The 16386-nt window shown below is 48.7% G+C and overlaps 1 protein-coding gene across 1 annotated transcript in view; it reads left to right on the top strand.

Moving 5' to 3' along the window:
- The window catches only part of VIL1 (villin 1), a 31744-nt gene that overhangs the window by 14844 nt on the left and 514 nt on the right, over window positions 1-16386 (top strand). Inside the window, exons 10-18 of the mRNA XM_056861097.1 lie at window positions 1412-1512; window positions 2042-2179; window positions 10355-10513; window positions 11664-11843; window positions 12315-12460; window positions 12985-13129; window positions 13729-13917; window positions 14297-14380; window positions 15839-15955. Coding sequence (XP_056717075.1) covers window positions 1412-1512; window positions 2042-2179; window positions 10355-10513; window positions 11664-11843; window positions 12315-12460; window positions 12985-13129; window positions 13729-13917; window positions 14297-14380; window positions 15839-15955 — 1259 coding nt within the window. The remainder of the gene's footprint in view (window positions 1-1411; window positions 1513-2041; window positions 2180-10354; window positions 10514-11663; window positions 11844-12314; window positions 12461-12984; window positions 13130-13728; window positions 13918-14296; window positions 14381-15838; window positions 15956-16386) is intronic.

Below are 16386 nucleotides of genomic sequence, written 5' to 3'. Positions count from 1 at the left end.
TCAGAATCCATGGTATATGTGCCCCGAGGTTTTTGTTTCTGTACTTACCCGCGAGTTTATGTTTCCTTGCTTACATGCCACTCCCTGCAAATCTTTATTGTTCTAGTCTCCAGTTATTGTCATCATGCTCCGCTTTAAGTTTTGTCTCGCTCCCCCATAGGATTTAGTTTAAAGCCCTCCTTATCAGGTTGGCAAGGCTCTCACCAAGCACATTTTTTCCTACCCTTGTGAGGTGCAAACCATCTCCTGATAGAAGAGCTTCTTCTCAAAAGCGTAAGCCATGGTCCAGAAATCCAAACCTTTCTTGATGACACCATCTACGCATCCAGTCATTAATTTGTAATATTATTCTTTCCCTTCCTAAGAATGAGTCCTGACTTTCCTGCTCCTCTGGGTCACATTCTTCCATGCACCCTCCTCCTGTGTCGGTTGTGGCTCCATTCGTTGAGATTCCTTTCTCTCCTCCTCCTGCTGCCCCGTTGCCACAGACATGTTGGTTCCCTTACAGCTTGGTTTCCTTTTGGGGGAATAATCACATGTATCAAATTAAATGTCAGTGGCACTCATCACCAATTAAATGGTGTTCTGTCAATGCTAGGATCATTGAGTAAGCAGTAGCACTGTGCCTGGCTGTCAGCTAAGGCTTCCTGGCTTTCGGCCTCTGCCCATCCCCCGTCATCTACACCTCAATGGAGACCTGCCCGGCTAACCGTTACTGAGTCACCAGGTCCCACGGAACAATGCCTGGGAGCCCTGGCAATCACCTAGCTATTTCACACATTAGTTTCATGTATGGTTTTTCCTGTGAATAGTTAACGGCTGTTACCTTCTGTATTGTTTCCTTATACCTAAATCATCAAGGCAACTCTGCCTCAACTCGGCCCTTTTGTATTGTGACCTGAAACTAATCAATCCTATTGTATGAATCCTTTAAATGTACTGGTGTTTCCCCATGTCTGCATTCTAGCCTTATGTCTCAACGGACCCACTGAACTCGCTGGCTTTCTTAAATAAAACTTTTAAACTCTCAATTATGTCTGGAGTAAAGTTCCTTATGAGAGAAACGCAACGAGGTGCTGGAGTCTCACACTGGCACAATCATGAACATTTCCTGTTTCCTGCTGTGTGACACCATTATTTAATTGAATTATTAAAGAAATTAGACCAGCATTCTAATGCTAGCCTTGTGCAAAAAAGGTCTTTGGCTACAATGGGTTTTTTTTAGCCCAACAATGTACCTAATGGAACAGCTATTATGCTCAGAAGTGGACTGCAGGATACCTGTCAATGTGTCTTTTCCAAGCCCCTTCCTATCTTGTCATGGCCCACCCTTGGTGTAACATGGTCCAAGACACAGCTGTGCTGGTAACTCCAGGCCTATCTACATATCTGCCTGTCTTCTCTCAAACAGCCAAAGTGGAGCAGGTGAAGTTTGATGCCACCACTTTGCACGCCAAGCCTGAGATGGCTGCCCAGCACAGGATGGTGGATGATGGCTCTGGAGAGGTGCAGGTAAGGAGCAAACCTGACCAATCTCTCCCCAGTTGTAAATCTCTGAGCTGGATATGAGACTAGTTGGATGACTTATGAGACACTAGGGTTAGAAGGCAAAGAAAGGTCAGAGATTTCTTCGTAGCCTTAGCTCTGCAAGCCTATGAAAATGCAAAATGGTCTTACCTTGTGGTTTTATAAAAAGGAAGTCAGGTGGAAGTGGGGTATGTGGAATGATATGGTATAGCCAGATCTAGTCAGATGTTGGAAACTAAGCTGGGTTAGTACTTGGATGGGAAAGAAGACTGTGCAGAGGAAGGCAATGGCAAACTACCTCTGCTTCTCATTTGCCTTGAAAGCTCCTGGCTGGGATCACCATAAGTCAGTTGCAACTTGCTGGGTGGAGGGAGCTGCAGTAAATCTGATGAGATCAGCCTTGTCACTTTAGACTGCCTACTTTGACCAAAAATGGAAAGCGTCCTTGGACCAGGGTTGTCACTCTCTGCTTGGAATGTCTACAGCTCTTCATACAATGCTCTCCCCTCGGCAGGTCTGGCGAATTGAGAACTTGGAGCTGATGCCAGTGGAGAGTCGCTGGCTTGGGCATTTCTACAGTGGTGACTGCTACCTCATCCTTTACAAGTACCAAGTTTACAATAAGATCCACTACATCATCTATATTTGGCAGGTGAGCATTGGGGCAAGGCAGAGGAAAGCAAGCACCAAACTAGACAAGACAGCAGGGGTTAACCCTTTCCCTCTATATCAGTTCATTAATTTAACACCTCCTGCCAAAATTACTGTTGCTCTATGAAAATATACAGATACCATCTGGGTACCAATATAGGTAGGTGGAGAGATGAGAAGTGTCTGGGCCCCAAATCAAGCACTTTTGTGGCCCCAACACATCTTCTGTTTTCATATACATGAAAATGTGGATTGAAGATCTTCTTGCAGGACAGTAAATTGATAAATGAGGAGAGGAGGGGACAGCAAATTTTACTGTAAGAGGGGAGATTTAAGTGTACCCAGGTAGCATTTAGGGGTGTTTCATATGCACTCTGAAATATAAATAGTGGGTGGGATTGGTTGGCACTCTCCCCAGACACAACCCCTGGTTAGGAGAGAGAAAAAAACATAGGAGACTAAAACTCTTGATTACATAAACCTCCATGTCAATTTCTTTGTCTCCAGTAATAGAAACTGCTTGCATGTTCTATGCCAGGGGTGGGAAACCTTTTTCCTGCCAAGGGCCACTTGTATATTTATAACATCATTCGGGGGGCATACCAGGCGTAGATCTCCCGGCCAGGGGTAGGGGAAATGGCTAGGGTTGCCTTGTCCTCTTCACCACCGGAGGGAGGATTTTGTGGGGGAGCCTGAGGAGGGCGAGGTTTGGGGAGGGGAGGGACTGCAATGTTATAGCCCTCTATGGCCAAAGTGGCCATCTTGTCCAAGGGAACTGATCTCTATTGGCTGGAGATCATTGTAATAGCAGGAGATCTCCAGCCACCACCTGGAGGTTGGCAACCCTAGGATAGGCTATGCAGAGAAGAAAGGAAGGATGGTGTCAGCTCTTGACCCATCGAACCAGAAATCACCACAGAGACAATCAGATTCCAAGCAGATGGCTTTACTGGTCAAATAGGCAATACAGTGCATGAAAGGCAAGATGACAGCTATGGCTTGTCTTGCCCGTTATTTGGAAATATAAGGCAGAGAAACGGCGGGAGATTACAAAGCATAAACAGAGCATTATTTCCCAGGAGTGGCGTTCCCAGGCTTTGGTATGTATAGCCGTCCTTGAGTCTGGACGGTTCAGCAGAGAAACGAAAGGAAACATCTAAACGGAGATAACAGCCTGACATCCTGCTCCCCTTAAGTCCCCCTCCCATCCGGCAAGGGGGCTGGTCTGTCTGGGTAGGCATTGTGAAAGGCGTTGATGAGTTTGGGGGCGGAGACATCCCGTGCGCGAACCCACTCGTCATAGGCCGGGGGGGAAGTGTTTCCAGCGGATCAGGTATTGCAAGGCCCCATGGTGTATGCGGGAATCCAGGATTTTGGAGACCTTGAAATGTTCCTCCCCCCACCATTATGGGTTGTTCAGGAGGCGGCTCCGGGTGCCTTGTGGGGAAGCAACATGGGGCTTTAGAAGGCTGACATGGAAAACGGGGTGCACACGCCTCAGAGTTTTGGGGAGAGACAGTTCCACCGTGACAGGATTTATGAGGCGGGTGATGGGAAATGGGCCAATGTATTTAGCACTGAGCTTATGGCAAGGACGGGTGGAGCGCAGGTTCTTGGTGGAAAGGTATACCAGGTCACCCACTTGCAGGTCCATACTTGGGGAACGATGCTTGTCAGCCTGCGCCTTGTATTTGCGCTTCGCTCGGTCCAGGTTGCTAACCAGCCAGGGCCATGTTGTACGGAGGGTGTGTGCCCAAGAGGCAATGTCGGTATCCCCCTCCCCCTCTGATCTTTCTACAGGGGTGATAGGACCGAAGTCCTGTCCATACACCGCATAAAACGGGCTGAAACTTGTGGACTGATGTACAGCATTATTGTAGGCATATTCTGCAAAAGGCAACAGTTCCACCCAGTCATCTTGGTGGTAATTGACATAACAGCGCAAATAACATTCGAGTACAGCATTGACACGTTCAGTTTGACCATCCGTTTGGGGATGGTATGCACTAGACAACCCTTGCTCCACCCCCACCAATTTGAGAAAAGCTTTCCAAAACTTAGCAACGAAACTACTTCCGCGGTCGCAGATTATCTTGCGCGGAAACGAATGTAGTCTAAAGACATGTGACATGAAGAGGCGGGCCAACTTCTGAGCGGAGGGGATCCCCGCACATGGAACCAAATGTATTTGCTTAGAAAATAACCCATAACACAGTTTTTCCCCCGCTGAGAGGGAGATCCGTCATAAAATCCATAGCAATCACTTCCCAGGGTTTGTGGGTATTTCAAGTGGTTGCAGTAGTCCTGGGGGTTTGCCTTGAGATCGTTTGACCGTGGCGCAAACAGGACAGCTGCGAATAAAAGAGTCAATGTCAGAACGCATTCCCCCCCACCAGAACTGCCTGCGCAACAGGTGAAGGGTCTTTAGGAACCAAAAGTGTCCAGCTGTTTTTACTCCATGAGCCAAATGTAAGACTTCTTTTCGGAGCGTTTTGGGGACGTATAATTTCGAGTCTTTGTACCAACAACCTCCTTGTTCGATTACATCGAGAGGCAGGGTTTGAGCAGAGCGTTCCATAAGGCATTGTGCCCGAAGAAAATTTAAGAAAGACTCGGAGACGGGAACCCCCCCCCTTATCTACGGTGGAAGCAGGAGCAGATCTGGGGGTCGACGAGGGGGAAGCGCTTACGTGCGGTGGTGCGCTGACTGCAGGTGGCTTGGCGGCCGGTTGGGTTGGAGGAGTTGGTGCGTCGGCTACTGCGTGCTTCCGTTGTGGGGGCAGTGTTTGGGATCGGGTTTGTACAGCCAGCACGGGTAGGGCTTCTATTTGCGCGGGCGTAAATAAAGAGTCTGTTGGCCGATCGAGTTTCACCGGGTACTGAGGCATTCGGGAGAGAGCATCTGCGAGAACGTTTTGTTTTCCAGGGACATGCTTCAGGACAAAACGAAACTGAGCAAAGAAATCCACCCAACGCTGTTGTTTCGCGGACAATTTATGGGTCCCCGTGAGGGCAGCTAGATTTTTGTGATCGGTCCAGACTTCAAAGGGTACTTTAGACCCCTCCAGGAATTGTCGCCACAGAGTAAGTGCATGGTGAACGGCTGATGCTTCTTTCTCCCAAATGGGACAGTTCAATTGGGAGTGCGCAAACTTCCTTGAGAAGTAAGCGCAGGGGTGAAGGAGACCATCTGGTCCTCTTTGGAGAAGGGCCCCTCCCATAGCCACGTCGGAGGCATCGACTTGCACAATGAACATTTGATGCGGGTCTGGGTGCCGTAGCACGGGCTCCGAAGTGAAAAGGCGTTTGAGGGCTACAAAAGCGGCCTGGCATTGATCAGTCCACAGTATGTTAGCGGAGGGTAACGTAGCAGAGCTTCCTTTACCCTTTGTTTTCAGAAGGTCGGTGATGGGCAACGCCACTTGGGCGAAGTTAGGGATGAACCCGCGATAGAAATTAGCAAAGCCCAGAAACTGTTGTACTTGCTTGCGGTTGGAGGGAGGGGTCCAATCGAGGACGGATTGGACCTTGGCCGGGTCCATGCTAAGGCCATGGTGGGAGATTATATATCCCAAGAAAGTTATTTTGCTCTGATGAAATTCGCATTTAGCCAACTTTGCAAAGAGTTGGTGACTGCGCAGGCGCTGCAGAACTTCTCGGACCAGAGCGACATGCTCATCCATGGTTTTAGAATAAATAAGAATGTCATCTAAATAAACTACCACCCCGCGGTACAGTAAATCGTGGAGGATTTCGTTGATGAGTTGCATGAAGACCCCCGGGGCTCCTTTTAACCAGAAAGGCATCACAAGGAATTCAAACATTCCAAAACAGCTAGAGAAGGCAGTGAGGGGTTCGTCTCCCTCGCGGATACGGACGCGGTAGTAGGCTTCTACTAAGTCCAACTTGGAAAATATACGTCCCTCCTGCAATTGTCCCAAAATATCTGAAATCAGCGGTATAGGGTAGGCGTTGGCTTGGGTAACTGCACTGAGCTTTCGGAAGTCGATGCATAGGCGCAAGTCGCCCTCTTTTTTTCGGACGAAAAACGTGGGGGCTGAGTTGGGAGCATTCGATGGGCGAATGAACCCTCGGGCAAGGTTTTTGTCCAAAAAGTCCCGTAGTACAGTGCGCTCGGAAGCGCTCATAGGGTAAATCTTACTCTTGGTTAATGTGCAGTCCTTCACCACCTCAATTGCACAGTCAGTGGCGCGGTGGGGGGGTAAGGCATCACATTCTTTAATGTTAAAGACATCCGCAAAGTCCTGGTATACATCAGGTAGGGACGGCGGTGATGGGACATCGGAGGTTAATGCCGGAGCGGGTGGAGACAGCACCGCAACTTGCTGTCGGTGCTGATCGCATTTGGGGTTGGCAAAGGAGATAGTGTTTGTCTCCCAGTCTATACTGGGACTATGACCTTTAATCCAGTTAATTCTCAGGACCACTTCAAATCGGATAGGGGCTATGGTAAAGTCTATTTGCTCCCAGTGGGAGCCAATACCCATCGCCACCCCTGTAGTGCGATGATCAACTGGGCCCCCCTTGAAATGGCTTCCGTCCATTTGGGCAAATTGGACGGGGGCCGGTAAAGCCTCGGACTTGACTTTGAGTGCTGCAAATGTGGCCTCATTGATTAGAGTGCGACCGCAACCGGAGTCAATGAGTGCCTTAATGGGTAGTTGGGGACCACCTTTATAGTGTTGTAAAACTGCGTCCACATAAACGGTGGTTTCCACTTCCTTCACCTTGGTGGGAGCTTTCGGTTTAGCAGGAGATTCTGCAGGGGTCTGTGGAGACGCTCCACTCACCACAGACCGGAGCCGTTTTTTGACAAATCAAGGGGGGTTTCCAGGTTCAAAGCTGGAGGATTCCATGGGTTCTCTTCATCAGAAGAAGGAGAGTTGTCCCCCAATGGGGCATTTGTAATCCAGGACCCGGCAGGGTCACTCGATGTAGGAAGGTTAGATGAGTCCTCAACGTGAAGTGCAGAGGGTGTGGGTCTTCCCGGCGCTGCACTGCGGGTGGCCGCGGTGCCTCTGCGTTGAGGTCGTCCTCGAGCTCGGGTTGCCATGCTGAGGCGAAAGAGTTCAGGGCGATGTGGGCAGGCTGCCGCAAAGTGGCCCAGTTCCCCACAAGTGAGGCAAGCTCCTCTTTGAAACCGTGTTTCGCGATCCTGGGGTGGACGCGCGGGCTTCCGTGGATTGGGGAGCGGTGCCTTGGGCTGGGGTTTTTGGACGCTTTTCTCCTTGTTTCTTTGGCGGACGAGGGAAATAAAGCGCCGGCGGCTTTCCACCTCCTCGGCTAATAGAATCCAATCCTCGAGGGTGTCGGGATCACCCCGCATATACGACCAGTTTAGAATGTCAGGGTGTAAGGCTTCCCTGAAATGGTGAATTAGGGTGGCTTCGGGCCAGTCCACAATTCTGCTTGCTAGTCTCTGGAATTCATCGGCAAACTCTCGAACTGGAGTAGAGCCTTGTCTTAATTGTAGAAGCTCCGCTTTGGCTCGTTCCCCCATAAAGGGATCCTCAAACCTCCTCCGTAAGGCAGTCATGAAATTGTTGAGGGAACGGATAGAGCGGGATCGGGTGTCGAACTGGAGGACCATCCAGTCGGCTGCTTTACCTGTCAAAAGGGAAGCCACATAGCGAACCCGGCTGTCTTCTGTAGGGAAGAATTGTCCTTGTTCCCGCATATAGCTGTCTACCTGATGCAACAAACAGGGCAGGGTTTCAAGAGATCCATCGTAAGTAGTTTTCAATTTGAGTTGTTTCCAAGGACCGGGCATGGGTTGGCCCTGTTGCATGGGTGCCCCGGGTGTAGGTAAAACGGGACATCCGGGGACCAGGGGTTGAACAAGCACATTGGCAGGTGGCTGGCCTGGCACTCCCTGCTGAACCGGTACTGCGGCCCCCTGTGGAACGGGTTGTGCCGAGGTTGTCAGGGCCCGCTGTAACTGCCTGTTGTCCTGAAGCAAGCGTTCCATTAGCTCCTGGAGTTGATCTACACGGCCAGATAGCTCTCGATTCTGAGCTCTTAACAGGTGAACGTCCTCTCCCGGGCCACCTGTACGGTGAGGTTTGCTTGTTCGAAAACTTGTGGCCCATTGAGAACTGTCCCCATACAAGTCCTCTTCCTCGGACTCCCCGGAGTCTTGGCGTTGTTCTGCGAGGCGGCGTGCGCGTTGGGCCGTGCGTGACGGGGCAAATACCGGGGAAAACGACAGACCCAATGGAGGACCGCTCCATCCGGAGTCTTTGGGGCGTCCGCCTGTCCGCGCCCGATCTGCAGCCAACTGCTGCTCCTTATCCCTTGCGGCTTGAGCTTCGGCCTCTGCCTTAGCCGCATCAGCAGCTTCCCTATCCGCGAGAGCCTGTGCGCTTTCAAGCCTCAGAGCGGTAGCTGCGGTAACGTGTGGTAAAAGTTCTATCTCCAGGAGCATGAGGAGGGGGTCGGGCACCCCACCTAACAATGGTTGCACTCGGACCACGACCGTGGGTGCATCAGCCCCGAACGTCGGGGTCAAACGTTGAGCCAAGGTGGCTACCGTGGTATCCTTTGTACAATCCGTGAGGAGGGCTGTCTGGATAGCGATCCTCTTGGCTTCAGCTTGACAGTCAGCTGCATTGGGTACCAAGAAAAACTTGCTGGTGCGGCTCCCACCATGGCACCTTTCCCCGAGGTGACGGGACGCCTTAGAGTCGTGGAGGAGAGAGTCTCACGGGCAAAAAGCTTATCCAACAAACCGGTTAGTATTTGTAAGTCCTCAGTTGCCAGCCGGGCATCATCCAGCAACTGATCAAAATCCTGGAGGTCTAAACAAGCATTAGTATCCTCCGACGTTAACATCCAGAGAACCCTCACCAGAGATTGCCACTGCGTCTGGACCAGTCCACTCAAGCGGCAAACCTCTGAATTAGTCCTAAAGAGTTCAGCTACTATGTCCTGTAGAAGGGTAGGATCCTCAGATGAGGACTCCAGGGTTCCAAGAAGCAGTAGTCACGGTTCACTCGGAGAGCGACCTCCTAGCTCCCATCCGAGTGGCAGGCGAACCCTCCGGGGCTCCAGCCTGACTAAAGAATCGATGAAGAAGAGTAGGGATAGCTGTCATAATGTGAGCTCTTGACCCATCGAACCAGAAATCACCACAGAGACAATCAGATTCCAAGCAGATGGCTTTACTGGTCAAATAGGCAATACAGTGCATTGAGGATAAGATGACAGCTATGGGTTGTCTTGCCCGTTATTTGGAAATATAAGGCAGAGAAATGGCGGGAGATTACAAAGCATAAACAGAGCATTATTTCCCAGGAGTGGCGTTCCCAGGCTTTGGTATGTGTAGCCGTCCTTGAGTCTGGACGGTTCAGCAGAGAAACGAAAGGAAACATCTAAACCGAGATAACAGCCTGACAGATGGGAGGGAGGGAGGGAGGGAGGGAGGGAAAGAAGGGAGGGAAAGAAGGAAAGAAAGGAAGGAAGGAGAGGGAGGGAGAAAGAGAAATGGAGGAAGGAAGAGAAAGAAAGAAAAGGACGGAGGGAGACAGAGAAAGAGACAGAAAAAGAGGGAGAAAAGGAGAGTGACAGAAAAAGAGGAAGAAAAGAGAGAAAAGCCTTCTCCCAAAGACACACCTGGCCCCAGCGCAATCGGGGGAAAGCCTTCCCGGCTTCCCCACACACATGCACCTGGCCGCATGAGCCCAGAGCGATCTGGGAAAAGCCTTCCCGGTTCCCCCCCCACACACACACACATATGCACACAAGCAGCCCTGCACGATCTGGGTGAAGCCTTCCCAGCTTCCACACACGCACTCATGCAGCCCTGCGGTGGCAATGGCGGCAGCTTCCGTGGGAGAGTCCACAGGCCGCAACAAATGATGTCACGGGCCTTAAACAACTGCGGGCCGGAGGTTCCCCACCCGTTCTATGCAGTCATGAGAGCTAGAAACCTGATCTTTTTATTTATTCTTTAAAAACCAGAAGCTGATGTTCTCAGGATTCTGAAGAGTATCACTAGATTGCAGTAACCTGCATTCCATAATTTACAGCACAGTCATAATTGTGTAAGGTTTTTTGGGTTGTATTTTAGAATGAAGTCCTCTGTCCTCCAAAAGATGTTGGGGTAACTACTACATCCTCTCCCTTCCAAATCAGCCTCCCGTTTGCTGTTTTCCAGGGCCGCCATGCCAGCCAGGATGAGATCACTGCTTCTGCTTACCAGGCTGTTATTCTGGACCAGCAGTATAATAATGAGCCTGTGCAGGTGCGAGTGACCATGGGCAAGGAGCCTGTCCACCTCATGGCCATTTTCAAGGGGCGCATGGTGGTATACGCAGTGAGTAGGACCTGGCTGATTCAGATTGTTCCCCCCCCCCACTCCCCCATACACTAAGACATATGCTTTGTCTTGATTTTATTATAATCAATTTTAACTGGGAATTACTGGTTTTAATTAATATTTGTGAAATTGAATGCTGTTTTATGGTATATGTGTTGTGACGCCCCCCGAGCCCAGCTTTGGTTGGGATAGCAGCCGGGATAAAAATCCAACAAACAAATAACTGGATTCTACAACATCAGGCAATTCTTTTGCACTGAATAAGGGAGAATTGTACATCTTACTTTATTACTTCCATCATAGTGGGATAGTATGTTTTGCACTCAGTTACTATCCCACAAATGATGATGTTTTTGGTGCTTCATATCCATGTTAACCCTACTAGATTTTATTTTCTTGTACATGTCTTTTTTAAATATTGTATTACTTTGTGGATGATGTTTTGTGAAGGCCTATGGCCACATACAAATACATTTCTCACTTCTTCACTCAGTTACTTATCTCCACTCAGTTACTTTTTTGCTGCCTTTTGGTGCAGTGTGACTCTCTCATTGGATTATAGGTGGAAGAAAACATTTGTTCACTCCATGCTCTGAGACTAAGACAAGAAGCCAGAAGTGTAAATTCTAGACATGCAGATTTCATTCCTATCAGAGGAATCCAAAACAGGTTTCCTAGACAGGTCATAGACTCTCTTCCCTTGGAAGAGAAGGCACTCCTCAGACAATCCCACAGCAGCAAGTTATAGCCTCTAGTGCCCAACTCTGTGTTTCTCTGATAGAATATTGGATAAGATATAGACTTTACAAAAGTTTAAATTTTCACTATTCAGGGGAATAGTGTGGGTAGACTGGATGAACTTGTTTTCATGGAGTCCTCTTCCATGGCCTTCCAAGTTAGTTTGGGTTGTAGCATAGAGATATTGAAACTCTGCTTGTTCTTCCTTCTCAACCCCCCCACCCAAAAAAAAAACCCAGTTGAGAATTTAGGTTAGGTTGCTATCAAGGTTATGTATCCATCCTCAAAGAAACACGAATTCTGCAAATGTGTGTAAGTCAGGATAATTTGTCCTAGAAAACAATTAGGTTTCCAGAAATCAGGATCAATGCTGAAACCTTAAAATTTTCTGCATCCCCCCTTTGGCCAGGGTGGCACCTCACGAGCTGGCAACACAGACCCAGCACCCTCCACCCGCCTTTTCCAAGTTCATGGGACCAACGAGTACAACACCAAGGCCTTTGAGGTTGCTCCCCGTGCCACCTCCCTCAACTCCAACGATGTCTTTCTTCTCAAATCGCAGACTTGCTGCTATCTCTGGTATGGGAAGGTAGGTATCCGCTCCTGCCATGGGGTACTATGTAAGGTGCAGCAGTTATTGTGTTAGATCTGGGAGAACCAGGTTCACATTCCCCCTCCTCCATGGAAGTTTGCTAGGCAACCTCAGGCCACCCCCCTCCAAAGCCTAACCTGCCTCGGAGAGTTCTTGTGATGATAAAATGAAGCGAAGGACAATGTTAACCCCTTCAGGTCCCCACTGAGGAGAAAGGCATGGTATAAATAATATAAATAAATACATTTGCAGTTGAAGATGTAGCAAATAAGACTCCCACCCCAGGATTGCAAGAAAGGGGGGGATTTAGTCAATCAAAAAGATAGGGAGTAAATAATGACTTCTGTCACATGTCCATTTTCGGGGGGGGGGGAGTATGACTTAATGGGCAGGCAAGAATTTGAGGTGATACAGGTTAGCATGCTTGGTCTTGTTTCCTTAACCCCCTCCCTTGGTTCCTTCTCACAGGGCTGCAGTGGAGATGAAAGGGAGATGGCCAAGGCTGTGGCTGACCTCCTCTCCAAGATGGAGAAAGTGGTGATAGCTGAAGGCCAGGAGCCTGCTGAATTCTGGCTTGCACTGGGTGGAAAGACTCAATATGCCAACAACAAAAGGTAACATCTCCACCAGACTCTGAGACAAGGGGTTCCAACTCCTTATGTGAGGAGTAACACCAAGTACACCCTCTTGCAAACTGACAGGCCCTTTCCTGAGCACACTAGTCCCTTCCCAATGGCGAGATAGCCTGGACAGAGTCTCCTAGCTCTATGGGAGCCTCTAAGCATAGTTAGAGCGGACTTCACGATGCCAAAGCCTGGTGTGGACAAACACCAATCTATCTTCAGTCACATAGAGGCCCCTGCTGGCTTTGAGGTTTCAGTGGCAGATTACACACACAGGTCTGGTTTTTCCACTGCAAGGACACTTCAGGGGCAATCTGAAGCAGTTATCTCCACAAGTGGGAGATAGATGAATTAAGCACACCCCTCCAGACAACCACACAGCAGTTCTCCAAATTACACATCATGGTGCTACTTTGCAGCATACAAGGCCAAAAAGGGTTCTTACGTACCTTTGCAGGTAACATGAAGGTGAGTCTACTTTAGTACCTGGTGCACCCCTCTACCTTTCTGTGCAGGTTACAGGAAGAAACCCTCTCCATCATGCCTCGACTCTTTGAATGTTCCAATAAAACAGGCACCTTCCTTGCTACAGAAATTCCAAATTTTACTCAAGATGACTTAGAAGAAGATGATGTCTTCTTGCTGGACGTCTGGGATCAGGTGGGTCTGAGTGTGGTGGCAGATGCATCAGTCAAGAAAGAAAAGCATTTGCTCCTACTATACAATTGCACATAAAATGTTCCTCCTCATTGCAACGTAAGCCTTCATAAGGCAGAGTTCACTTCAGCAGATCCACTCGAAAGCTGCACACAACAGAAGGGCACCCAGGGGGCAGGGCGATGTTACAAAAAGAGGCCAGTTCAAGACAACAGCCCATCAACTGCTAATGGGCAGATAAAGTAAGATGAACAGAAAATAGATCTTGTACATGGTGAGCCAAGTTATGCTGTCACTCCCTATGATGTCACTCGTTTAAAAGATCGGATAATTGATGGCAAAAGAGAAACCCTGGCAGAGAGTAACAGCAGCAGAGTAAGGGCGCAGTCTGCGATCAGCGCCAGGTGCCCAGCAGCATCAAAAGCCAAGCCACGACCTCCTTGAACTCTGCTGTAAGCCACACCTTGAGTTCCATGACAGGAAAAAAAAAGTATAAATGTATGAAATATTGCACTCACTAGGAAAGGGAAATTGATTTTGAAAGGACCCTCTCGCTCACAGTGGATCCTGTCTTCTATTAACTTGAACTGCTTCACCCGTAGGTCTTCTTCTGGATTGGCAAAGAGGCAAATGAGGCGGAGAAGGAAGCAGCAGTGATCACTGCCCAAGAGTACCTGCACAGCCATCCAAGTGGCCGTGACCTTGATACCCCTGTAGTCATTGTGAAACAAGGCTGTGAACCTCCAACATTCACAGGCTGGTTCCTGGCGTGGGATTCCCTCAAATGGACTGTGAGTGACACAGCAAAGCTTTCTTTCTTGGGCCCAACAAGACTAACTCTTCTGCAGTTACTGTCCAAATATTAGGCTGGCGAGAAACATGTAGAGACCATGGCTTTGACAACCCCTCCCCGGTCCGTTAGTTGATCCTCCTTGCAATTTATACAGAACTACAGCTGGTTTGACTGCTATGGACTGCCTAGGAGCAGAGACACGATTCCAGCGTGAGAAGGAGTGGCGCTGGCTCTTGTTTTGGACGCTCTCTTTGCCTCCAAAGCCTGGAAACCTCTTTTGGGATTGCGTAGAGTTTTGCGTGTGTGTCTTTAAATCTTCGGTATCTGCAAACAAGCTCACTATAGCACGCTGGCTCTTTTGATTTATCTTCCCACAGGATAAGAAAACCTATGAGGAACTGAAAGCTGAACTTGGAGACGACAGCAGCCTCAGCGATCTCACTTCAGTAAGTGTCACAGAAGCAAGTGGAGAACCAGCTCTCCTGACAGCGCTGACTGCTGCACTGTGTGTGTCTGTTGTTAGAGCCATTGTGAAGGAAAGGCTATCTTATTTCCATATAACTTCAGAAGTTAAAGGAGGTCAAATGCAAAGGGGGGCCCCTCAATTGTCCACTTGCAATGAACAGTGAATAGATGAAGCTGCCTTACATCAAACCAGACTATTGGTCACTCTGACTCAGGATTGCTTATTTTGAGTGGCAGCAGCTCTCCAGGATGTCAGGCAGAGAATGTCTCTTATCCAATACCTGATACATAAGATCCTTTCTAGGGATGCTAGGGACTAAAGTTCCTTCTGCTCACAAAACATATGCTTTGGTTGTTGCGGCAATACAGCCCCTCCTTTGATATTGTTCTGTTCACCAACGACAATGATATTTATGACAGATCATAACACCCTATCCTGTGGCCTGCTTCGCCTCACCCCACCCCCCGCCCCAACCTGGTTTGGCTGTCTTCTTCCAGTCAACAAATAGGGCCAAGCCACCTCGAAGGGGATGGAGTGAATGTGGGTACCTAAGATGCTGCCGTGTATAAACACTGAAGAGTGGATTGCCAGAACAGATTATTTACTGCAGCAAGGAGCCATGGCTCCAGAAAGACTAACTTCTTTTTCTCCCCTGAACATCACAAGAGGACAAGAGACAACATGCCTTAGACACATTTTGTCATTCCAGCTCACCTCCAGAGGCAGGCCTTCCGGCCAGCTTATGATGGGTAGAGAACCTGACCTTTCGAATCCTTCAAGCCACTTTCTTCTTGAACAACAAAGAAGGCGTAACCGAATATAAATTCTCATCACATTACATCCTGCCGGCTGCTCATGAGGCCTCAGTGAGGGCTTCTTAGGCACCTTCTGCTACACTGTACCCCTCCCCTATCTTCCTCCTGTTCCTGGCTCCCCGCCCCCCATCCCATGCACAAGCAAGCCCCACAAATCTAGGTTCTTCAATAGGGCAGTTGCTAATACAACATAAATCCAGCAAGGTTGTTTCTAGGATGATCACCAAAACCTCTTGTCATGGCTGTGATTTCTGCAGGGGTCTACAAACTGGGGCAGCTGGATTTCTGGCAGTTATTTTTACGACCTTTGCTATAAGCAACAGAGGGCCAGGGTCTAACAGAAAAGGAATGATTAAAGAAATGGTATTAAAGGCACTTTAGATGCACAAACTGAAACACAGCTACAGCACCATTTATGTTACTGGTTTAACACTTTAAATTCATTTGGAATCCTCCACTTCTGAGGCCGCTGTCACTTGCCCCACACCTCCAGAGTGTGGTTATTAAGAGCCGCTCAGTGTGCACAACTCTGCATTAAACCAAATTAAGGTATAGTAACAGCTATTAATATATATATACACACACAGCCTAGCTTAGAATGCCCTTTTCTTTTTCAGGAAATTGTTGAGGCAAAAGAGATTTTCACTGCCAACACTAATTTTGCCAAGCTGTCAATTGGTACATACCCGCCAGAGCAACTGGTGAACAAGCCTGCAGAAGAACTACCCAAGGATGTGAATCCCAGCAGAAAGGAGGTAAGACATCAAATGACCGTGTGTTGGGAGGGATCTCCCGTGTTTCCAGAGCAGTGCATGATGTAGCAGCTGGATCCCTGTAGTTGGGTGTGGAAATCCCAGCCTGAAACCAGTACACACCCCTACAAAACCTGTGAGTGGCCTGGGTAACTCCTACACAGTTGTGAGGTTAGCACACTGCTCTATTCTAAAAATAAACTAACAGAACTTTTAAATAAGGCACTGTAGGCCAGAGTGCACAAGCAATTTTGTTTTGAAAAATATGAACTGTGTGAGAGATCCGTGGGGGGTGGGGGCTGCTGTTTAACCACAGAAGGAAAGCGTCCTGTTTATGGCATCACACATGTTCACACCTCCAAGTGTTGCAACTGTAGCATCAAGTACAAATAAAAAGTAAAAACATACTTGACTCTGAAAACCTTGTTAAATAT

Source organism: Euleptes europaea, chromosome 15 (genome assembly GCF_029931775.1).
Source record: "Euleptes europaea isolate rEulEur1 chromosome 15, rEulEur1.hap1, whole genome shotgun sequence".
Classification (NCBI taxonomy): domain Eukaryota; kingdom Metazoa; phylum Chordata; class Lepidosauria; order Squamata; family Sphaerodactylidae; genus Euleptes; species Euleptes europaea.
Note: the sequence above shows the minus strand (reverse complement) of the source record. Positions and strands in the feature narration are given on the sequence as shown.